The 25,581-nt window shown below is 41.8% G+C and overlaps 1 protein-coding gene across 3 annotated transcripts in view; it reads right to left on the reverse strand.

Annotated features, from left to right (window-relative positions):
• Positions 1 to 15,628, reverse strand: part of LAMA4 (laminin subunit alpha 4) — a 161,013-nt gene extending 145,385 nt beyond the window's left edge. For 2 of the 3 annotated variants that reach the window (XM_029223944.1, XM_029223946.1), the window contains exons 1-2: positions 15,424 to 15,555; positions 14,971 to 15,317 (exon numbers count right to left, since the gene is read on the reverse strand). In XM_029223944.1, the coding sequence (XP_029079777.1) occupies positions 14,971 to 15,165 (195 nt within the window). In that variant the 5' untranslated portion in view covers positions 15,166 to 15,317; positions 15,424 to 15,555. Of the gene's footprint in view, positions 1 to 14,970; positions 15,318 to 15,423; positions 15,556 to 15,617 lie in introns of those variants that run through there. The other variant, XM_029223945.1, reaches the window with a different exon arrangement.
• Positions 15,629 to 25,581: the final 9,953 nt, after the last annotated feature.

Here is a 25,581-nt window from a genome sequence, read left to right on the forward strand (position 1 = left end):
AATAAAGGTGGAAATATGTATGAATATACCTTGTAAATCATGGAAGCTTTATTTTTATTTATTTAACTTTTTAAAAATTTACTTTTTTTTTAACATCTTTATTGCTTTCCATTGTTGTGTTAGTTGCTACTGTATAACAAAGTGAATCAGCTACATGTATACATATATCCCCATATCCCCTCATGGAAGCTTTAAAGTATTAACATTGTTTTTCAACTGAGTTAGTAGTCATTGGATATTCCAATATTTTTCAGTTGTAAGTAACATTTGTCCAATGTCAAGAGCTTTTTGAAAGCTGTGCTCTTTAAACTTGGGTTGAGATATATAGGAAGCTTTCCTAATTTATCAGATCAGTTCTCAGTGTTCTGAATATATGTCATAAAGCAAAATAAAATAAGTGGCAACTTGCCTTAATGACACTGTGAAATGCTTAAGGTGTCACTTTTCTCATTCAAATAAAAAAAATCAAATATGGTTTTAGATGTTTATTTTCTCCCTTTTAATAGACATAACACTCATAGTGGAAGCATTTTGGCCCTTGGAGATGAAGGACCAAAGGTGGGTGTAATCCAGTGTTGAGGGAGGGGAAAGTAAGACTAAGAGCTGTCTTTTTAGGTCAGAGTGCAGGTGAGTAACTGTTTAGGTTTAGGATAAGATGATGTTAATAATGATGAAACCATTGGTTTAGAAAAATAAGAACCATGCAAACATCTGACTGTTTCTATGAGGACTGAAAGATACTGGTTATCGGTTCAACCCACTGCCACCCTCCAAAACTTTCCAAAACTCCTTTGCCTTTTCCTCAGCACTCCCAGGTAATAACTGAGACAAAAGTGGAATTTCCTAGGAAAGGGCCAAAAATATCCTCAGACAGGGAACAGGAAGCATAAAAATATCTCTTAGGAGAGCACCAGTTGTTCAGTGATTTCTAACTTGTGTTTGGAGCCGCAGCAGAGATGCTCAGAACACCAGCAGCTCTGTGCAATCAGCAATACGCACTGGCCCAGAGGCAGGTATATGTAACACTGAGAAACTGCCTAGGAAGCACTGATTTGAATGAGGTTTGGGGCAATATTTTGGAGACCTGTCATCATTTAGAATATCAACTCGGAAGCCCCCAGCACCATGGTTCTCAAACACTGTAGGGCAGAGAATTCCTTTTTTCCCAGGGAAATCTCATGTAGAATTCATCTATAAAACAGATTAAAAAGATGCACTGGTTGAAGGAAGAAGAGCCCCCACTTCTTGCTGTTCAGCCTCCCTCACCCCAAGTTATACCCAAGGCAATGCATTTCCATGAAGCCTCAGCTTGAAAGCCACTGATTTAGTAGGTCTTGTGTTAAAAGGTCTTTGAACCCAAGATTTTTTCCCATGATGTAATACATTTCTCCAAACAGCAGCAGCACCTCTGACTTCTCTGTCATCCTTGCTCTCCAAAACAGGGCAAGTCATCTGATAGAATCTCTGCAATGACCCCAGCGTCTATTTTCTCCCTTCCAGACCATGGCCACTATCTAAATCCAGACCCTTCTTAACTCGTTCCTGGACAATTACCAATACATGATATAAGTTACCCCGATTCCAGGCTCTCTGCTGCCTACTGCGTCCTCCATCCAATAGCCCATGTCCAGATTAATGTTGATGAAGAATTCTCATTGAGCATCTTTTCTGCTCTGAAATCTTCAGTGGCTCCCTGTTATCCAGTACCACCAACTAGGACTATATCCCTTTCCAGAAGAACCCTGTGTCTTTTGACTTTACTTATCCTATCGCCTCAGCTTGAATTTTCCTCAATCTTAAGGATTCAACTCAAATGTCACCTCTTCCATGAATTCACTTGTGAACTTCCCATCAGGAGTGAACATTCCTTCTAAACCCTCTAAGGGTTTTGATAACATTTAGTTGTATTACACTACTGTTTACTTGTTTTATCTCTTTGACTGGATTCTATTCCTGTTTATATCATACAAAGCAACTTGTCTGAGGTAGTAGGTACCTTTTTAAAATAAGAGAATAAAAACATTAATGGTAATCAATCAAGTGTCCCTGAACACCTAAGGAATACAAGATGGCAATATAGGGCTGAATGTACTATTCTCCATATTTCAAAATATCTAATAAAAATTACTTGTGACACATTCATAAAGATGTACAATCAAAATGAAATGCTAATGAAATTTTTGTGTTTGTTTTTGCTTTTGGCTGAGGTTAATACAGAGTGATAACACTACTAATTTTACCAGAAGCTCTCTTTTGCTATTATACATTACTTTGCCTAATTAAAAAAAGAGTTACTGCTTACCACGCTTCCCTTGGTAGGTGTTACCAACTCAGTTAACACCCCTCCTCCATCCCAATTCATATGTTGAAGTTCTGTGCCTAATATGAGTGTATTTGGAGGTAGGGCATACAAGAGGCTAGTAAAGGTTAAGTGAGATCGTAAGGGTAAGGCCTTAATCTGATAGAACTGGTGTTTTTATAAAAGAGGATGATATTTCTCTCTCTCTCTCTCTCTCTCTCTCTCTCTGCATGTGCACAGGAAAAAGGCCATGTGAGGACTCAGAGAGAAGGTGGCCATCTACAATTCAGGAAGTGAGCTCGCACCAGAAACCAAGCCTGATGGCACCTTGATTCCAGACTTCTAGCCTCCAGAAAGGTAAGAAAATAAATTTCTTTTGTTTAAATCTCCCAGTTTGTGGTATAACGTTATGGCAGACTTAGCAAACTAAGACAGTAAGCAAAACATTTCAAAACCTGAGGCTAGAGGGATAGGAGAAGCAGTAGAGATTCTTGGGCGTGATTATCTGGGGGACCTTCCTTTCTTCCAGGCTAACAGCAGACTCCACAAGTGACTGCTGCTAGCAGAACTATCCTCCTGGTCCAGCAGGGTGGAGGCTACCTGGGTTTGTTCCAGACAGAATCACTGATGCCTTGCCTGGTTCCTCTCAGCTCTTAATCACTTGAGCTGAATGAATAACTCACTTATTTCAGACATGTTGTTTTATATAGTGCTTGAAAATTTCTAGGAAAGTCCGTTCTGTAGTAGGTCTGTGTCTTTATTCCTGTCTTACCCCTAGGTTCTTCATGACATTTTTTTTTTCTTAAATTCCATATATATGTGTTAGCATACGGTATTTGTCTTTCTCTTTCTGACTTACTTCACTCTGTATGACAGACTCTAGGTCTATCCACATCATTACAAATAGCTCAATTTCATTTCTTTTTATGGCTGAGTAATATTCCATTGTATATATGTGCCACATCTTCTTTATCCATTCATCCAATGATGGGCACTTAGGTTGTTTCCATCTCCAGGCTATTGTAAATAGAGCTGCAATGAACAGTTTGGTACATGACTCTTTTTGAATTATGGTTTTCTCAGGGGAAGGGTGAGCTGTAACAAAGTGAGAGAGAGGCATGGACATATGTACACTACCAAACGTAAGGTAGATAGCTAGTGGGAAGCAGCCGCATAGCCCAGGGAGATCAGCTCGGTGCTTTGCGACCGCCTGGAGGGGTGGGATAGGGAGTGTGGGAGGGAGGGAGACGCAAGAGGGAAGAGATATGGGAACATATGTATATGTATAACTGATTCACTTTGTTATAAAGCAGAAACTAACACACCATTGTAAAGCAATTATACCCCAATAAAGATGTTAAAAAAAAATTAAAGTTAAAAAAAATAACAAAAGCAATGAAAAGCAAAGGTTAAAAAAAAATTTCTAGGAAAGAAGTTAACAGCTTATGTGTCTTTTAGGTCTGACTTGAATCCTTTCAGTTGCCAAACTCCATTTCTTTCCATATTTTCCTTTATAAAGAAAAAATTTTTAAAGATAAATAGTTTCTAAGACTTCATTCAGTTTTCCTATGATTGACATACTTTGTCTAATCATTTCCCCTGAGATCCTGCTTTTACTACAGTTCAAGTTCTTTCTTTAGCCTTCTATCAAGTTCTTTTAAGTTGTAGGTCCCTAATGTAAACTCAGGATTCCACTGAAATGACTAATGCTTAGCATATTTGGAGACACATAAATACATATACATTCAGATATTAGGTCAATCTTTATTCCTATTATGCCTAAAGAAGAACCTCCTATTGTTATTGAGATGATAGAGTGAGTTTACTCTGTAACTTGAAAACCAAGTCAAAGTATAAACATACACTAAGTTAAATGTTCTTTAAATAGACTCATCAGCTTCTAAGGCCCCTCCGGCATTCCTGGATGATACTGGGGACCCTTGTTAGCTGAGCTATTGTAAGACACTCTGAGATTTAGAAACAGACAGTAGAGGGTCATTTACAGGACAGAGATTAAGAGCTTGGAGCCAGATTCCCTAAACTGTGATCCTGGGTAAATTACTCAACTTCTCGATGACTCAGTTTCCTCAAGTGTAAAATAGTGCTAATAGCAGTGCCTTCCTCATTAGCTTATGAGCAAAATTAATAATACACATAGAGCACCTCAAACAATGCCTAGGACACAGCTAGTGCTAAGCAGGTGGTTAGGCATTAAAATCAAAAGAGTGACAGCTGTCCCGTAAGGCTGTTACAGAATAACAAGGGGCCCTCTCAGGGCTGTGGCTGCATCAAGGAGACCTGGAATGGGCCAGGAGAATGGAGATGACTGCTGATGCAGGAGGAGACCGAGACCCCGTCTCAAGAGCACTTTCCTGCAAATCTCAATCCCTCTAGAGAGGTTCCATTTTGAGGGCTAGCCTTGGCATTTCTCATTCCGGGGAGCTAGCTCTTCCATATCTCTTATCAAGTTTCTTTCTAGTTTAGGCCAGAGACCACACCCCTCACTCCCCGAAGACACACTATCCTGAATTAGAAAGCTTCCCTTGTTAGCAAGAGAGAATGTTATAATCCCAGTATTTCCTAAGAGTCTGGCAATGCCCTGTTTTCCAAGAAGGTTCCACAAGTAAATTCTTCCCGTCTCTGCTCCCTTCCCCTCAAGGACACAGATCTCCAGTGGTCCTGTTTCTAGGCTGTGTGTGCTGGGAGTAGGAAACCTTCCTTATCATTTCATGTCTGGCTTTTTTGTCTGTTTGTTTGATATCCTCTAAGCATTTTAATAAACATTAAAAATATTATTATTATTCATGTCTTTCTTTAAATTCCCTTCCTGAACACCTGCTGCGTGCGGGCCAGGGTTTCAGGAAGTGATGTTACCTCCTCAGCTCCTCCAGATGCCTTGAAGCAGCAATTTTCTTTGAAGCTTGATTTTTATTCTAAAGTGCACCTTTCCAGGCCGGGGGCTAGTACCCCGGTGGACCTATGAGCTCTCTTACTAGCCTCATGCAGCCATGATTTGGTTTTATTTTATAGGCCTCTCTATAATTATGTCAAAAATGCTTCCCTTTTCTGGATTCTCAATTTCCTGAAGTCCATTAAAATCTAAGCCCAGCTGCATTTTAGAGACGAGTGCTTCTTATACTTTAATGTGCATGTGAACAACCTGGGCATCTGGTGAAAATGCAGATTCTGATTCCGGAGTGGGACCTGGGAGTCTGCATTCCCAGTACGGGTCCACGTGCTGCTGGTGCCGCTGTCCTTGGGCCACATTTGGGGCCTCCACGATTTCAACCCCTCCTCCCCACAGTCATTCACACCCCCAGGGCAGGCTCCCTCACACACTGGCGATTCTGACTTCCAGAAAGGCCCTTTAAAATATTTGCTTCCAAATGTTGCATTCTGCTCAATCTAGAGCAGGCTATCAAATTAAGCTTCCTCTTTACGTTGTCATGAAAGCTTAGTTGGTGGCATTATTGTGTCTACTATAATGCAGTGATTTCAGTTGATGTTTACAGTGAATTAATAATCCCTCACTGGCTCTTCCTTCCTTTTGTGCAGAGTGAAAAGACATTCTCCTCTCTGGACCCTCTGTCACATGTCACTTAAGTTTTAGAAGACTCAGGGACACAAGTCCCCATGTCCCTTATCTCATCCATTGTCATCCTTCTTGTTTTTCCATGTGGAGCTTCATGCTTAGGGTCACCCTGAAGGGTCTGGAGAGGGCAGATGGCAGCAGGAACCCTGGCATGGGAGACCATTAATATTCATTGGACACACTTAGGTGTCTGCACCGGATGCTGGCTGGGAAACCTCCTGGGCGTGTCATCTTGGAAAGGCTCCTGTCAGTGGCTGGGCCAGTGCTCTGTCCTGCAAACCATTCTCAGCTCTGACCCTGAAGGAAGCAGGAAAAAGGACTCTTAAACCATCCCCACCCAACCCTCTTAACCAGATCAGGACCCTGTGTTTCCCTCAGGTTCTGGATACTAAATCTTGGGGTTCTAACTAGGACAGCAGCTGTGACTCTGAGTGATTCTGTTCCTTAGGTCAGCTCCCCTTTAAGTAGTTTACAATTTGGTCTATTTATTAGCCAGTTATAGAACTTCGTTGCTTGAAGTAACCTTGATTTTGTTTTGTTCTTTTCAAGCTGTCCCAGGAGGTGAAGGGACTTACCCAGGTTCCTTTAACTGGTAAGGGTAATCTGGCTGTTAGTGGCATGGCCATGAACAAGAATAGTTAGTTCCAGACTCACGGTTCAGTGCTTTTCCCACTCCACTCAATTCTGGGAGACTCTCCTACTGATAATTCAACTTAAGGTTAACTAGAAACAATGAAGAGTAAAGTGATAGTATATTAGAAGTAAACAATTCTTCTCTTAAAGATATATCTGTGTTTATATATATATATATATATATATCTGTGTGTATACATATATATATTTTATTAAAATATATATATTTTACTTAATGATCCCCAGTTCTAAAGCTAAGGATGATTCAGTTGATTGAAATAATTTGAAAGAAAATAAGGCTGGAAGTCAGAAGACATAGTTCCTGGCACTGCTGCTAATGAACTTTGTGTCCTTGAGTGAAGCACCCCAACCCCTCTGAAACCCAGCTTCCTTACCTACAAAATGAGAGGGTTTGAATCTCTCAACTCTCTTTCTAGATCTAACATCCTATGATCCCTTTGATTTTATGGTTCCCAGTGCAAGGTCCAATAGAGTTATACATCCAATAATAACCACCCACTGGCTCCGCATTCAAACCCGTCTCCTCTATGCTGAATTCTGTGCTGCAATAGAGGCTTCAGGGCTTGTCCCTGATGAGAGGAATTTCAGGGTGTCTGCTGGCATTGATCATGACAGACAGCAATTCCAAGGGAACAATATAGAATGAGGCAGTTATTCATTCACCACAAAGAAACACTGGCCCAATCTCCAGGCATTCAGATTCAGTTCAGTCTCCAAATAACAGGCATTTAGCACCTCACCTGTGACCTGGGGATTAACAGAATCACAGATGACAGAACTGCTCTGCTGCTCCTAGGACTCATGGCATATCGGCAGGAAGAGAGGTTACACTTAGGGCACACTTAGCTTGTCAAATTATATCACTGATCATCAAAGGGAAACATACACACTGTGGCTGTGAACCTTGAAAGGCACTGTGGAATAATTCTGTGTGGAAGAAGCAGCCAGCCATGATTTTAAACCCTGAATTTGTGCTCTGGCTCTTGCAGTGATTCTAGATGGTTCTACAGCCCTGGCATCCCACGGTACAAGGCTTTTTAGACATTTATCTTGCCTTCTGCTTGTGTCTATATTATGCATTCCTTTGGGTCGACATTTGGCTTTACAGAGCTGCTCAGTGCAGTGTGCCATGTTGCAGTTCACTTTGTAAACAGACAACAGTGTTGCATGTAACAGTCACGTCCAAGGTGAGTTTTAGTGAAGACCTCTTTGATCTCTAGACATCTTGATTTCCTTTAAAGTAATCATGCCACTCCATGGAATGGAAGGCATGATTTCAAAATAAATATTAATATACAGAATCTGCACTGTGCTCAAGCATCCTTTTAGCTGTAGTATGCAGCATGGGTCACTGCTCTAGTCTCTAAGGGGCTTGGGTTAATGCAGCTGTTAATGTTATGGGATTTCTCCAACTCATTGGTTCTCATGGAGTCATAAACATTGATACTTTACTCCATTTAGGTAAACACTAGATCTCTAGCCTCCAGCAAAACACAACACACAAACTAAGAAATTCCTGGAAGTGAAAAGAGGGCCGTATTACATGTTACTTAAAGTACATTTGACCACCCCCCAAGCCTTTTTTGTTTTTTTTAAGAGAATTTGTTTCTTCGTGTATTTTTTTTTTCCTTCATGTAGAGGATTTGGGCTTGAATATGAACAGTTTCCCACTACCAGTCAGCCTCAGAATGCTGTTTTCCCCAAGTTTCTCATGATAAAAAGACTCAGATTCAGAGCTGACTGCTTGGCAGCTGAATTTCATTAAGACTTTGATGGGAAACTTAAGTTGGAATTACAAACATCTGTGGTTAAACTTCCCTTTAGTAAACCATTTCCCAGAATTTAACTTTACCACACTAGGAGCAAAAAGAAAAGCAACTGAAAAAAGAATGCTGCTTTTTGGCAAATGCTGGAGTAGATATTTAAATATTCTTCTATGTGGTCACTATATCCCAGTCAAGTAGCAGATTATTTGCTTTAGAAAACACGAAAGTAATTGTTTGGAAATGCTAAGTTTTGGAACTCAAAGCATGTACTGGCAATCTGATTTTGATGGTTTCTAACCAATCAAATGTCTCATAACTATGTCTGGCCATCATTATATTTATGTGGTTACTTTGAGCAAGGAAAAACCCTAAAGGAGAGGAGTGTTTTTAGCATTATATGCTTCAAGAATCTATGACAAGTCAGATTTTAGAATTTAATTGTGAAAGGAAAAAAAAAATGTTATAGTCCTTGTCATAGCAAATATGCTGGGTTTTTTGTTTAGTTTTTTTGGTATTTGGGAAAACTCGTTCATTTCTCTTAACTGCTCAGATTATCCTATTTCTGGGGAAAGGCTATGTTTAAAGAACCATTAGGGATACAATTATTTTAATAGTTAAACTAGTCTCCTTCTTGTCCAATGTTGGATAATCAGCAAATTTGTAAGCAAAAGTTGAAAGTAATCAAATTTACAGAATAAGTAAAAATTTAGATGAAAATAGACTGATACTACAAATCTGAACTCACAGGTAGATAAAAACAGATAATGGAAGAAAAAGGGTGAGGAGGGAGGGAGAGAAGAGAGAATGAGGGCAGACTGAGTTAGGCAGCTTATACACACGATTTCACTTAAATTTCACAAATATCTTGCAAAGAAAATACATTTGTATTCATTTTAAAATCAAACAGACGGAGCCTCTGAAAAATGCACTAATTTGCCTAAAGTCAAACAGCTAGAAAGTAGGGGAGCTGGATTCATAGCACATCTGTCTGGCTAGATGCCCACATTGTGCCTTTGATGAAAGGTGAATTTCAAATGTCGTAAAGCAGAGACTGCAAATAAACAGTCCTCAGATGTGCTTCCCACAGGGCATTAAAAAAACTGAGTCAGCAATTTCACTTAAGAATCCAGATTCTGTCTTCTTGTAAAAAAACAGAAGGCCTGGCAACACAGAGAGGTGGGTGCCCTCTGGAAGAGGCATCCCGTCCTCTGCTGTTGCTTGGGCCCCACCACTCACAGGATGTGTTCCTTTCCCTACCCAGTTATTTTTTGCTCGGCCTCCATAAAAATCTGAGTTTTAAAACTGTCTCTGTTCCATAGGATCAGCAATTCCACTTCTAGGTATATACTCAAAAGGACTGAAAGCAGGGACTCTGATGGATAATTGTAGACCAATGTTCATAGCAGCACTATTCACGGTAGCCAAAAGGTAGAAATAACTCAATGTCCATCAACAGACAAATGGATAAGTAAAATGTGATATTACATACAGTAGAATATTATTCAGCCTTAAAAGGGAATGAAATTTGGGCAAATGCTACAACATAGATGAACCTTGACCACGTTATGTTAAGTGCAGTAAGCCAGGCACAAAATGACAAATACTGTAGATTCCACTTATATGAGATACCTAGAGTAGTCAGATTCATAGAAACGGAGAGTAGAATGGTGGTTGCCAGGGCCTGGGGAAAAGGCTAACAGGAATTATTGTTTAATGTGTATTGAATTTGAGTTTGGGAAGATGAAAGTTTTGGAGACGGATGGTAGTGATGGTGGTGGGTGGCGATGGATGCTGATGAATGGTGAATTACCTCATGCCACTTAAAAATGGTTAAAATAAGAAATTTTGTGTATATTTTACCACAATTAAAAAAAAACCATTTCTTCTGGTTAAATCTGAGAACTCTGGAATTATAGCAGATGGAATTCTCTGTTTTCCAGCGGTTTTATAATAAATTCTGTAAGATAGGCCATGTAATTTATGCTACTCATCTAGCAAGCACTGCATAAATGGTCTTTGAATCGTATTTTATATATCTTCACTTTAAGAAATTATCAAACTTTGACTAAAATTGTTCCTACAGATAGTTATATTTACCTCACCACATTTTTCTAGATATTCTTGCACAGTTGAATTACTTTCATAAACTCCTTCCTAGCTGGGCCACTTACCAGGCAGGTTGCCTGGGCAAATGCTTTGTGCCTCAGTTTCCACGTTTGCAAAATGAGATAATAAGTACGCCAATCCCACTGAACTGTTATGAGGGTTAAAGGAAATAACTCATGGAAAGTGCTTAGACCAGTGTCTGGCACGTGGTAAATACTCAATGATTGTCATCGACAAGCCACACTATTATTATTATTACCATTACTGTATTCCAGTCCTTCTAAAATAATGTTTCCCAGGAACTTTCTTTGGTGTTTGGTGAGTAAGTGGCTGTGCCCTACTGGCCTAGCCCAGGAGTAATACTTTTTCTACATTAGCCCCATGGCACTTAGCTGATAGCCGCTCTTACATAACATAAATTCATTCTGCTTTATATAGTGGCTACGTGTATATTTTTCTGTCTTAGATTGCTTACTCCTTGAGGGTAGGGATGTGACTCTGCCTTCTTTCTGTCCCGCCTGGTGCCTGCTTTATTACTGTGTACATGGTAGGTCTCCAAACCTGCTCTTTGGATGGTATTAAGTGAGTGAAATAATGACTGCATGCTGGGCTGGGGGTGGGGTGTGGGTGTTAAATTACCAACTGCTCTGTTGAACAGCGGTATAGAGTGATGGCCTAGGCCAGTGACTGGAAGTCTTGATGTTGTTCTACAAAGCCTTTCTCACAGTAAGGGAGCAAGATAAGGCAACGGAAAGAAGATAGTGAAAGGGATCTGAGCTGTCTTTTAATAAACATACTACAATCCTTTAGTGGCAGGGCACCTAACTACGTGTTGGAGCATGCGATCACAGATCAACCATGAAGGGTGTCTAGAAGAAAAGTCCCGCAAAATTAGTCTAGTTCATATTGCTTTTTTTTTCTTAGCAAGCAAGTTTGTCTAGCGCGAGGTACATTTGTGGTTCATGGGGCACGAATCTTCTTGGAGGGAAGCTAAGAACAGCAACTGCAAAATCCAATCAGGTTATCAGGAGATAAACTCCTGGTTTCCCCTCTCAGGGAAGTTTGCTCAGTATTGTCAATTATTTTCCTTATTTTCTCAATAATCTACCAAAGGCAGTAACAGCACTGTCGCCTTCCACCACCTCCCGCTTTGCCCTTCCAGCAAAGTCCCCGCTCCTCTCTGAGTCTCTGGGTGGCTTCTTTCCAGCCACGAAGGATATAGACAACAGGGATATGGCAATATTAAGTAAAATAGCACCATAAAATAAAGTTCTGAGAAATATTCCCAACTAAGCGTTTCTTTTAATCAACCTCTAACCTGTGTTCTTGACCTTGTTTAACTCCTGCTTCTTTTTGATAAACCAGAATGTCACTCTTCCTAAGGACACTCTGATACCCTCTTCTGGGGGACTGTTCCCATCTCCATCCTTGTGTCCCCTCCCATTCTTCTGCATCTCCGTATTGGCCAAGAAGACTTTTGCCTAGTTTCACTTGCTATAATGTGTATAATAAAATTAAGTCTTTCTTTTCTTAAATGTGGAATATTAGAATACTAAATACACTTTTTGACAGTACCTAGTTTCCCCTTTGCCCAACCCCACCTGCTGAGAATCATTGTTCTCACCATATACTCAGAAATAATGGACTCAGTAAATTATCTGCTTGTAAAAAAGCAGATAGTAGGAAAATCCTACCAACTAGCACCCATGTTGCTCCTGTTTTCAAATTCTCTGCATCCTGGAGGAGCTTGTGCTTATTTTAGAAGGAAAGGAGGGGCGTTCCTTCTTGGTCAGCCCATGCTTCCCATCCTTTTATTCAGTGCATGTTGAATGTATTTGTTCTCCTAACCCACACTGTGCACCAGTATGCCCTAGTCTGTGCTGAGGGTGGAGAGGATGCCAGTCCTGCTATGGAGGGGCGTGGGAGAGCCTTAGGAAGGCCGTCAGCCTAGCACCTTCCACTGCTCCATGCTTGCTTTACTAGTTTTCTTTCTTCCCTTTGAAGGAGAATTGAGGAATGACCATTTATATATATATCCGATTCAAATAAAATGAATGTATTTTTAGAATATCCTTCCATCCACCTCTCCAAACGCCCGCGAATAATGTCTTGTATGAGTCCATGTTCTCTTTTTCTCTACAGATGAAATATAACCTCCTGAACCAATTCAGTGGAGTGGTTGTACCATGTTATTAAATCTCCAGAATGTATTTGCTTTCAGGTCTCCTTACTGGCTATAAAAAGCATGGGAAACCCGAATGGTGGGGCGTTGGAATCGCTGTGGGACTGCAGGCTGACTGGAGGGCATTATGTGAAACTATGCAGTGGGAACATAATTACCCCAATCCCACCCTTTCTACATCATATGACCCTCCGGAATGACTAATAGATTCTTTCTGTTTCCCTAAACCAGAAGCCTCAACGGGCATTCTGGACCTATTAGTCTCCGACAGTATTACAAATTTAACACACTACATGACATTCTTTTTGATTGGAAGGATACAGACAAGCAATATTAAGTAAAATAGCACCATAAAAATAAAGTTCTGAGAAATATTCCCAAATAAGCGTTTCTTTTAATCCAACTAGCCATGTATTTTTTATAATAATAATAAAGACAACACATAGGATGTATTAAGCATTTATACATGTTAGTCACTGTGTTAAGTCCTCTATGTATTTTATCTAATTTCATCACAGTAACTGTATGAAATATGAAGTAGACATCAATAACTTATCTAAGTCTCAGTTTCTTTATCTGCAAGTTGGGCATCTGTAGTTTGCCCAAGGTAAGGAGCAGGCAAGCTGAAATTTGAACTTGGGACCATCAGACTGCAAAGCCTGCAATCTAAAACCCTCTGCTGTGCTGCCTTCATATTATTTCACTGAACATACGAGTATATAAGCAGTTGCTCAGGGTTTCAGCAATAAATTTAAGGTTCCCTAAAAAAAAATCAATTATTTTCTTACGTTTTGTGAGATGAGAGTTACAAAAAGTTATGTGTGCCTGTCTTTTTAGAATTAGCAGGTAAAAAGATAGGATACCCAGATAAACTGAATTTCAGATAAACAGTGAAAAAAATTTTAGTATAAATACATCCCATGAAATATTTGAGACATAACCAAAATCTATTTGTTGTTTATCTGAAATTCAAATTTAATTGGGTGTCCTGTATTCTATCTGGCAATCCTACTCTTAAGCGTTTCATTCTGGAACTTTCCACTCAAAGCAACAGGTGGAGATAATGCTTCCTGGGGGGTTGATTCCAAGCCTGTAGAGAAGTGAAGCCTTCTCATTGTGTGGAGTGTCTCCTGGTCTGGCTTCTCCCCATGTCTGAGTACAAAGTTGACCAGAAGGCGTGCCCCTCTTTCTCATGGGGATTACATTTCACACCACAATGGGAGTTGGTATGCTCTGGCCCTACCCATCCTCCCCTCATTTTGGGGTGTGGGTAGGGCTCACTCCTGGAGAAGGACCATCTTCATGCATATTATCTTATCAGTAGTTTAATAACTATGGTTATACTAACAATTAGTAGGACTAATAGCAATAATCCAGACTTCAGTGCTGTTAGAAATGGCACTAGAAATGCATCAATGGCATTAGAAATGTATCAATCCACATAACTGCTTTGGTTCTATAGTTGCTGTAATCACAGCTATGGGTGTGTGTGTGTGTGCGTGTGTGTGTTGTTAGGTCAACTGCTCTTTCCTTTCCCATGAACTTAGGTGACTTCATTTTCCTCCTATTTAGTATCTCCCACGCCCTGGACATGCTGTTGTCCGTCTCGGCTCAGGGGGTTCTTAAATCACTTACTCTGGATTCATCCACCTTTACCCAGTTTCTACACTTTGGTTTTGCTTTTAACATAAATGCTTTTGCAAGGGATTCAAACAGCAGCTCTTTAAATAAGCATATCATCAGTAGCATATCTCCATCATTTTTACATTTGGGATGGGGCTTGACTTTCATCATGACTTCTTGTTTCTGGAATATAATGGCTTGTGTCTATTTAAGGTATCTGCTCTGCAGTTTCCTAACAGCTTTAGTGCCCTCACCCACTCTTCACCCTCCCCTCTTGCAGAGGACCTTCTGTTTAATTTGTGACAAAAAGATTAGTCCTGCAGTATTGTTCCCACTGCCCTAACATCACAGAGGAGCAGGAAGCCAGTGACAGGGCACACACATTAAGTGGTGTGGCTTGACAAAAATGACTCTATTGGGACATAACAAGCGGCGGAAAGTCACAGACGTGCTACTGCAGCCCCAGCTGAGAGTCTAGCCTACTAACTCAGAGTATGCAGGACACATGCCCTTTTACCAGCTTGAACAGGGATGTGTTCCAAAGCCTCAGCTCTCAAATCACAAAGTCCAAATCCAACGTACAAAGTAAAACTCTTTATTTCAAGTTTCTGAACTGACCCGTCCAGGTGAAACTCATAAGGCGGGTGGGGAAGGGAAAGGGGGTGGGGAGAGAGGGGGACACAAGTGTGACACACAAAACAGGGGGCACAGTTGCCCCAGCAGGGTGACAATGGCAGGGGCACTGTACCTTGGCAGCAGGCGGCAGGCTTCCGAGAGCCACGCGGGCCTCGATGGTCTCAGGCGGGTCTAGTTGGCCGACCGCTGAGCTCCCTTCAGTGTCAAAAGGAGAAGCGCTGTCGTCCCCAGACGCGGCGCGGGAGCAGGCGGCGCCCCAGAGGAGCCACAGGGGCAGGACTGCGTACCAGGCTGAGCTCAAAGCCATCTCTCCGCTGACATCCGACAGGGCTCTTCCAGGGGCTCGGCCACTGTTGGTCCTCGCCGGTCCCCCCTGTGGTGCAGCGGTGCCTCACTTATTTTACCTTCTGTGCGTCTGCAGTATCCAGATGTGGGAACTCAAGGCAGCCCAGGGAGCAACTTAGTAGAAAAAGGAAGAGAGAGAGTAAGCCAGAGCCTGCTCCACACCCCCCCCTTCTCTCTCTCTCTCCTCTTTCTGTCTTCCCCCTCCGTTTCTCTCTCTCACTTTCTCTCTCTCTCCCCAGAGGCTCTCGCTGCAGAATGTACAGATGGATGGAGCTTAAAGCTCAGCATCAAGAGGCGGATGCGTTTGGGGCGAGCCCCGCGAGCGCCGGCCACCTCCTGTCCCTGGCGGTCGGGATTGAGGGCTGCGCTGTCCTGGCTTCCTTCCCACACCCATTTTCACCACTCCCTTTTTACCTTCACTTCCAGGCCCTCCCCCTCCAAGCTGGTCTTTCAGACACCGTGGCCGGGCCTTTCCTGGCGGCCTCCCCTCCCCTCTCAGTTTGGAGCTCCTCCAAGGGCCCCAGATGAATATTCAGCTTTTGTGATTGCTTCCTCACATCTCTTATTTATTTAGCCAAGGTGCCGGATGTCTTATCTATATTTATGTACATCTTTTATGTGGCCCTGATAGTTTGCAGTAAAGTGGGTGGAAAAGGGATTCCTGGGCTGGAGCCGGAGGTGGATGCTCTCAGATGGCAGAGGGGGAGGGCACCCCCTTTCTTGGGCAGTGTTTCTCATTTTCTAGAGACAGACTACTGCACTGTTTGTGCTCATACCTTCCCTGGAGACTGGCTGGCCACCCTCTTCCCCCTGACAGTCCTCACCCAGAGGGCTTGGGAGAAGAATATCTTTCACTGCAGCACTGGAAAATGACTTCATTACTCAAATGCATGAACTTTTATTTACAAAGAACATCTTGTTTTCGTCCTAAAGAGGTGCTTTGTAAGGGGCCCGGAACAAGGCTTGCAGTGTATGAGCCTGTCAAATATACTGCCCACAGCTCCGACCTCTTCCTTTTGCCCTGTAGTCTCATGCCTACTACATCTGTCTGTCATGTAACCTTTCCAAGGCTTCGGGGTGAAGTTGAGCTACAATTATGTGGGGTACCAATGTGGATGGGTCAGTGGCCACTAGATACTGATAGCTGATAGATACCTTTGCATTCATTGGCTTCATAAGGAGCTGTAAACATTCCCACAAGACCCAAAAATGTTTTAAAAAGGATTAAGTGAGACAACCATAGAATAACACTTAAGTTTCTAGGTGTTTGAAATCACTCACAATCATGCAACTAAGCATTTCAATGAAGTCTAATCATTAGCTCTATTTATAGGACAAAAATCATTTTATCTAAGGATAAACAAAGCAGCCATTTATTTTGCACCTACAATACGCCAGATACTTTGCATGTGTTATTTGCAAGCCTCATAGCATTTTTGCAAAATAGGACTATTATTTCCTTTTTACAGGATTAAAAAGGGAGGTTCTGAGAGACTAAGACATTTGCCCAAGTCACACAGCTGCTAGAAAGCTGGCCCCACTCCTTACTGATTCCAAAACTATCTTGCACATTTACACCACACTGAAACTCATGAAATAAAGTCCACAAATTCAGAGATAGAAGAGTTGCACTAAAATATTCACAAAAATCCCAAGTTTTTGAGTACTTTCTAGGTGCCAAAAAGTTTGCATAAATTATCTCATTTATTTCCCTCTTCACTATAATGAGATAGGCGTTGTCATACACATTTGGTAATGGGTACGTGGTAAAAGTACTACTAAAACAGGTAAATCTGATGCTAAGGTCATTGGTGTTTTCAACAACAAATTGGTATAATACAAAAGTGCCAAAGCTGGAAGAAGCAAAAAGTTTTCATATTTCCCAAAGCGTCTGTAATGTTTTCAATTCAAGATATAAAAATAGTATTGCAATGAACCATTAAGCTAAATTATGATCATCTTCTTCCACATAAACTGGTTAACCCACTAAATTAAGTAAAAGGACTTAAAAATATATGTTTGGTTTGGTTGGTTCTTCAAGAGACTTACATTGGGAGACAAGATGGCCAGACTCTGAAGAGGAAAAAATGATGCTCAAATATCCTGTCCTACTCTCGCTTTGAAAAAACTTTAAATAATAATTAATAACAATAATGATTTAGGTACCTATTATATTCTGACTTCAGATATAGACCTCGTCAGTACACAAAAGCTGTTCACATTTGCTTCCTGCTGGATTATGTCCTGTTCTTCGTTAAATGTCAATCAATCTCACACTTTTTATTTGACCCAGCGCCTCTTTTCCCTGCTTGCCAGGCAGTGTCAGGTTCTATGAGAGGCCTGAGCAGTGGGGGTAGGAGTGCATTTATTCAAGACCTGTGAACTTTTTGATTAAATATATGTTTCTAACTCTTCCTCCTCATCTTTCTGCAGATAGTATTATTAGTTTTGAGGCAAAACAGCAAAATACACAAGAAGCATGGGTTTTGTATGAAATAAATTAGGCTGCAAATCCTAAGTCTGTTTACAGTGGTTCTGGGAGCTTGACAGAACTTAGTCTCTCTGGGTGTCAGTTTCCTCTTAGTCTCTCTGGGTGTCAGTTTCCTCATCTGTAAAATGGGATAATGATGCCTCTTTCATGAGTAGTAAATGAAATAATGTGAACAAAGCATTAACACAGCCTGGCATATAGTCAACTGCTCAATATTTACTATTTAACTAACTGTATTTTAAAGTCTTAAAAAAGCACAGAATCATTATTTTTAAAGAGAAAAAATAAGCATGTTTATTTATCCTGTGACTTGGGTAACCTCCTATTTGCTGAGAATAGCCGTTCGCATTTCTGGCTGCTACTTGGGACTTCCTTGTATTAACCATGAATGAGGCATCTTAGAGTGACAGAGCAGTCAGGCGAGGAGGGAGACTGGCTGACTATTTTATAGCAAGTTGGAAGGCACTAGAACAAAGGTAATCATCACCAAAGGGCCACCCCAAGACCATCAAAGGCCTGAATGTGGGAGGATCTTATTCCTGCTAACACTACAACTGCGGAGTGTCTCCAGTATGGCTGCTTTCTTATCATGACCCTCCTTCTCTCCCTTTTCAGGCATTCAGCAAGTACTTTCATGTCCACTCTCTCCTTTGGGACCCCCACCTACCCCATGATGGAAGGGGTACTGCTCCATCATTCCCAACGCACAGAAGAGAGCATGGCATTATGACAGGCTAAGAGGTTAAATGGCAAGGACACTAGGCCGGTTACTGCAGGCTGAGGGCCCCATGCCTTCTGACTCCCAGACCAATGCTTTCCTAACCAGACCAAGCTATTTTTAGTTCTGGCAGCAGCAGATCTGGTGGTTTGGAGGCTTTATCAACAGAGGGTTCTGGAATTCTCTTCTGAGTCCCCTGCTGCAGTTATCAACAGATCAAGGCTGCCCACTCCCTTCAGCACTTGGCTGTTGGGCCTGTCCATAGTGTCCAAGGATCTGGCAAGGGTGTTGTTAATGTATCCCATGTGCCCTTCTGCAAATAGAAAGTCGCGTCAGATGCTATTTAGGATTTTTAAGTGCTAATCTTGGACATAATTAGACAGGGGATTGTTGTGGGGACTGTGTACTAGTGACAATTTTATGATGAGATTGGTCAGAGATGCAAGATGCATTATCCCTGCCATGAGGTGTCTAACTGATAGTCAAGTGGCAGGAAAGTAAGGAGGGAGATGGGGGTCTCTTTTTCTGTTCACACTCCTCTCCTCTCTGGCCAGGAGTCTCCTCTGTGAATGACTCTGGTGGGAGTTCAGGCCACCGGAGCAACAGCGAGAATGCTGGGAGAGGATAAGTCTTCTAAAAGTGGTTCTTTTCCCATCAGTTTGTTCAGACTTTTGTTTGGGGTGTGGGTAGTATGTGCTCCCTATGCTTTGTCTCCTGACTATGACACTTGTCACAGCCTCACCTGGCTTTTAGCATGTGCCACCTGCATCCTTTCCATCCATCCATCCAGTATTTATTTAATTAATTTATTCATTAATTCACTTATTCATTTATTTAATCAGCATTTATTGCACACTTCTGTATGGCATGTGAGATGCTGAAGGTAAAATAATAAAAACATGATCCTGACTCTCAAGGAGTTGAGTCTGGTGGGACAGACCATGAGTAGACCCTGTAAGCAATGCAAAGTGATTAACATGGATTGAAAGCAGAAGAACAAGCCCTTTACTGGAGCTCGGCAAGGGAGTGTGGGAGAAGGCTCCAGAAGGAGGAAACTGTGTTGTCTTAACTGAGGGGAGGAAGGGAAGAATGGTGGTCCAGGGGGAAGAACTGTATGTGCAGAGGGACAAATGTGCCACAGCCCCGATGCCACAGGAGGGTGAGAAGGCCGTGGGATTTCCAAAGGCTCTTTGAGCCTCCCTCTTCACAGCTCATAGTCATGGCCTTCAGGGCTGTGAGACGGAGCCCGGTGAGAAGACACAGCTTCCCCGCCTCCTACTGGTCTCTCACCGCCACAGAGGGATCCTCCCAAAATGTATATCTGAAGACTGGGGAGCTGTTCACAGTCCTACTCACGTCCTGATCGAAAGCCTGAGAAAACTGTTGGGAGGAAGAACAACTTTTTTAAAAATAAAAAATTTTTTTAATTTCATTGTGGTGAGAACACAACAGGAGACCTACCCTCTTAACCAGTTTTGAAGGGTACAATGTGGTATTTTATCTACAGGGAAGAACCACTTTTAAAAGCTCCGTCCTCTCCCAGCACCCTCGCTGTTGCTCCTCCTCAGGTGGCCTGAACTGCCACCAGAATCGTTCGGAGACGTGTGGCCGGAGAGGAGTGCGAGCAGAAGACCCCATCTCCCACCTTAACTTCCTGCCACTTGACGGTCAGCTGGAGACCTCATGGTAGGGGAGAGCTCATGCTTGCTTCTCTGACCGATCCCATCATAAAACTGTGATGGTTTTTTTTGTTTGTTTGTTTTGTTTTGTTTTTTGTGGTATGCGGGCCTCTCACTGTCGTGGCCTCTCCCGTTGCAGAGCACAGGCTCCGGACACACAGGCCCAGCGGCCATGGCTCACAGGCCCAGCCGCTCCGTGGCATGTGGGATCTTCCTGGACCGGGGCACGAACCCGTGTCCCCTGCATCGGCAGGCGGACTCTCAACCACTGCGCCACCAGGGAAGCCCGTGATCGTTTTTTTTTAAGTGAAAAAATTTAAGCCCAAGAATGACATGCTCATATTTTCATTTAAAGAGTTTAAAAAGTACCAAATAGAATAATTACAGTAAAATAGGAAATTACAGCTATCACACAAGAAGGAAGTGAGGGGCACCAGGAATCATACCACTCTGGGGCAATGACTGACAACACTGAGAATGTTTGGGTGTAAATGTAACCTTCAGGCTTTTGTTACATCTATGTTGACAGATTCCATCTGTTTTTATATTTTATGTATTCCGTTATATATACATAGATTTTTGTGCATGTAAAATATATTTTAATATATATCCATTTTACAGATTCCATCTCCTTTTTTCTTGCAGAAATGAATCAAACTGTATATAATATTTTAAACTTTTTCTCCATGTCACTGTAACTCCAGTGTTACTGTGAGTAGCTCACAGTGTTCGGATTGGCATTTTGGGAGGATTGGCTAGTGTGGATCAGGGCAGTGCTGAGGGACCAGTAGGAGGTTGGGAAGCCCTTTCTTCTCACACTGGCTCTGTCAGCTCCAAGGGCAGGGACTGTACCGGTGAAGAGGGGGCTCAGAGAGCATTTAGGAATGATAACAGAAATGAGGATGTTCTTATGCAAGTCGTTCATCCTGATGGAGAAAGGGTGAAACCAACAGGTAAGAGAGAATGGTCCTAATAAGGATTATCAACTGCCTCAGCTGTGACCTTCCTTTAGGTCTGCTGGAATAATTACTTCATCAGGCTAAAGGGAAGTGATGGATGCTCTGTGGTAATGTAATCAACCGAGTACAGAGGCATCAGCATCCGTTAACTCAGTGATGAGATCAGTAGAAAATAGGAGCACCTGGGACTTGATAATGAAATTAAGGAGAATTGGGCAACATTCAAAAGAGGAGGCCTGAAAAATGGGCTTTTTGTGTCCTTGCACACACCCCACCCCCAGCACCACAAAAGGAGGAGAAGATTCTTTAAGAGAAGTCTTGCTGTCACCATGGTGGGCATATAAGCAGGGAGGAGGGCTAAAATATGTCCTAACTTGCTTTGTGTGAGCAGCTGCAGACCAGCTAACTCAAAAGTTCCACAGTCTAGCTCTGCATCCCGTGCATTATCCTCTAGAAAACGCATACTGGACATGCTCACCTTGGGAAATCAACTGACTTTGGAAAAAATATTTCAGAATAGGGAGCACATAACCATAACAATGCCTTATATTTGCACGGTGCCTTATAGTTTGGAGTTGAAGTACAGTTACTGTTCCTCTAACAAGTGAGAAACTGATCCGATTCTAAAAGTTCAGTTGTACGGATTCTGACCTTTAGAAGAAAGATTCTCAAGTCACTGTCCAGCACATCCCTTAGGTGGTCTACAGCCCCTGAATATTTAACACTCTAAATAAGATTTATTCATCACCCATTCATTAAACAAATATTTTCTGAGTGTCTACTTTGCCATTGGCACTTTTATAGGCTCTGGGAAAGAGCAAAGGAGAAATCAGATAAAAATGTCTGCCTTCATGAAGTTTACATTCTAACTGAGGCACAGGTAGGAGAAAGAATAAACAAGCAAGAGAAATATGTATGCATGGAATACATTCTGTCAAATGGTAAGTGCTATGGAGAAAAATGAAGTTGCTGTGGGATAGAGAGTGAAGGCTGCAGAGGGGGAAGGTGCTGGCCTTGTTGAGGAAGAGGCTAGAATGAAGTGATGGAGGTAAAGAGTAGTTGGAGACAGTGTCAGAAAGGCAGGGGGCCACTGAGGTGGGTTATGTAGGACCTTTGAGATCATTGTGACAACTCTGGCTTCTGTCCTGAGTGAGATGGGAAGTATTTGGATGTTCTTTGCACACAAGTGATATGATTTGACTTATTTTGTCTGCCATGTGGGAAATAGACTTTAGGGAAAGAGATGAGGGAGGAAGTAGGGGGACTATGCAGAGGCTTTTGCAATAATACAGGTGAGAGATGATGGTGGCTTGGTCCACAATGTTAGCAATAGATGTGAGAAGCCTTCAAATTCTGGATTTATTTTGAATGTAGAACCAATGACATTTGCTGGATATGAAGAATGAGAGTGAGAAAGGACTCAAGGCTGAAGTCCATGTTGTTTGGCCTGAACAGACTTAAATGATTGATTTGCCATTACTAACATGGGAAGGAAAATTGGAGGTGCAAGTTGGCAATGGAGATGATGAAGAGTTTAGTTTTGGACAAGTTTTTTTTGAGATGCTTCTTAGATTGGATTCTTACACTGTATTCCTTCCTTTTTTAAAATACTTGTTTTTAAAACATTATAAATTCATAATACATAATGCATCAGGCACAAACTGTCTTTTTACTTGGGATCTACAAGGCACTGTGGGTAATACTGTAGATAATACTATGGGATGACCTTACAGTCTAGTAAGGGAGGTTTGTAGCACGTGGGTAACATCAGGTGGTCAAGATGGGCGTAAATCCATTGCTTTAAGCAGAAAGGGACCCCTTTGAGCTCAATAAGAAGAGAAGGTATTATAGATTTGAGCTGGATCTCCACACAGGTATAGGAATTAGATATGGAAAGACTGGTGGGGGAAGGGCATGGAGAAGGGAATGTTACGCAAATGGAACAGCATAGACACAGGAATAGGAGAGTGAAAATACATGCACATTCAGGCAAGGGCAGACTGGGTGAGTCATTGGGTGAAGTTTTTTTGGGTGAATAATTGGAGATAATATGATATGGATAGGTATGGAGCTGATTACTAGTTTACTACTAGAAGAGAGTGAGAGGCTCACAGAGGGGTTAATCAAATAACCATGTGGAGAGAGCACTGAAGTGGAGAGACTGGAGCCTGGGGGACCAGTTGGGAGACTGTTGCAATAACAGTCTAGGCCTCAGCTGACAAATAGAATAATGTTTATGAACTGTCACTGTGTCCCCCAAACACAACTCCCCATCCTTGGACCAATCCAGTTGCATCACAGACATCTCAATTTGTAAAACCAATATTTCCTTGAAACTGAGGTGAGTTTTAGCTTGAATAGAGTCAGCCCCCTGCCCCTGCCCCCCACCGCCTAGCCTTGGAAGGAACGGATAGGCCGGAAAGAAAGCAATGTTTGAAACTTGTGTTTCCCAGCCAGCACACACCATCATGAGTTTGCCAAGCCAGTGGAAGGTGTTGCTTGACAGTAATTCCTTGAGATAGCTTCTATCCATCATATGCATCATCCTTAAGTAAAGCTGATTAATTACTGGCCCTGGGTTTACTTTGACTATTTTGACTACTTCCAAATGGCCACTAATGGTTTTCTCCCTTCCTCTCTCTTTTGTTCTTGCTTTCTTTTCTTCTTCTCCTTTTTTAGTCCCCATTTGCTTTCTCAAAAGTCCCACACTGTCTTAAATTATATTTATCTCAAGCTAAGTACATATTTCCTTTATTTAATAAAAAGATAATCTTTCCTATTAAATCAGCTCCCAAAACCTCTTTTCTTTTTAATAATTAAAGAAGAATATGTAAAAACAAACAATTATGATATTTGGGATTGTAGTTCATGTAGTTTCTTACTAATAAAGTGACCCATCAACATAGGTTCTCACCTTTAAGTACAGCCACATTTCTTTATTGGGATTTCATTTTATTTATTTATTTATTTATTTATGGCTACATTTGGTCTTAGTTGCAGCATGCGGGATCTTCAATGAGGCATGTGGGATCTTTCGTTGCAGAACGAGGGCTTCTCTCTAGTTGTGGCATGCAGGTTTTCTCTTCTCTGGTTGTGGCACGCAGGCTCCAGGGCACCTGGGCTCTGTAGTTGTGACACATGGGTTCCAGAGCCCGTGGGCTCTGTAGTTTGTGGCATGCAGGCTCTCTAGTTGAGGCACATGAGCTCATTAGTTGTGGCACGCAGGCTTAGTTGCCTGGTGGCATGTGGGATCTTAGTTCCCTGGCCAGGGATCAAACTGGCGTCCCCTGCATTGGAAGGCAGATTCTTTACCACTGGACCACCAAGGAAGTCCCTCTATTGGGATTTCTAAACTAGTTTTCACCCTAATATTGCTGGGACCCTAGAGATACTGATGAGAACTCTAGGAGAAATTAAGAGAGCTCTTGGTAACTACTCTTATTTTACTCCCCAGCCCAGTACCTATGCTAGTGTCTCATTGCTCTAGAGGTGGGGTACTTGGTTCAGATCTAAATGATTCAGTGGAATCCCATTCCATCCTGGAGCATAATTATAGGGTCAGAGATAGTTATGTGATTGACACAGGCTAATCGTGTGGAAGGAGAGGTGTGCTAGGGTCTTCTGGAAAGAGGCTTTCTCTTTTGTTTGGAGAGAGCCTCTAGAGGTGGGCAGGTCTTATATCTTGCATATGGAAGAGGGACGTTTTTGCGTTTGCAGTCATTAGCAGTCCCAAGGGAAGCCACCTTTAGGAGAAACTGACCCCATGGAAGATAGTGTGAGGAGAGGAAGAAAATGGGTCTTGGAAGAAGTTGTTCAGCTGTGAAATCAAACTGAACTCTAAACTTTCCAGTTTCATGGGCCAGGGAATACCTTTTATTGTCAATTTGAGTTAGATTTTCTGTTACTGAAAACCAAAAGGATTCTGATACAAGAACAGTAGGAATTTAAGAAATGTGATTTTGAAAAGGACTGTGATGAGAGTATCAGTGAGAAATAGGAGGTGGCTGGCAGAGCCACTAACAGGGATGTTAGTCTTCTGGAAGGAGTCAACAGAAAAGCAAAACCTGTATATACAATATATTGATTTTCTATAAGTTTGTCAGTTTGGAGACATTTATTAAAAGATAATTTAGATGTAGTTGTTAAAAACCCAGTCTACAGATTCAGATTGTCTGTTTTCCTCAATTTTCCTACTTGCCAGCTGTGTGATCTCGGGATGTTATTTCATTCTCAAAGCCTCAGCTGCCACGTCTGTAACATGGGGAGTGTACCGACCTCATAGAGTTTTTGTGAGGGTAAAATAAGATAATGCATATAAATTGCCCAGAACGATGCCTGGCACATAGTGAGCACTCAATAAACTTTAGCCACTATTATCATTACTACTAATATTAGTATTATTCCAGTTGTTATATGAATAATGTGTCCTGGAGTAAACTAGAAGATAGAGAGATCGATGATAAAGTTAATAAAATTCTCTGTTGCCTATAGCAATTCAGTAAGTACTCACTTTTCTTTTAGTCATTTTAAT

The sequence above is a fragment of the Monodon monoceros genome, unplaced genomic scaffold (genome assembly GCF_005190385.1).
Source record: "Monodon monoceros isolate NGI ecotype Baffin Bay Population unplaced genomic scaffold, NGI_Narwhal_1 Super_Scaffold_15, whole genome shotgun sequence".
In the NCBI taxonomy this organism is placed as follows: domain Eukaryota; kingdom Metazoa; phylum Chordata; class Mammalia; order Artiodactyla; family Monodontidae; genus Monodon; species Monodon monoceros.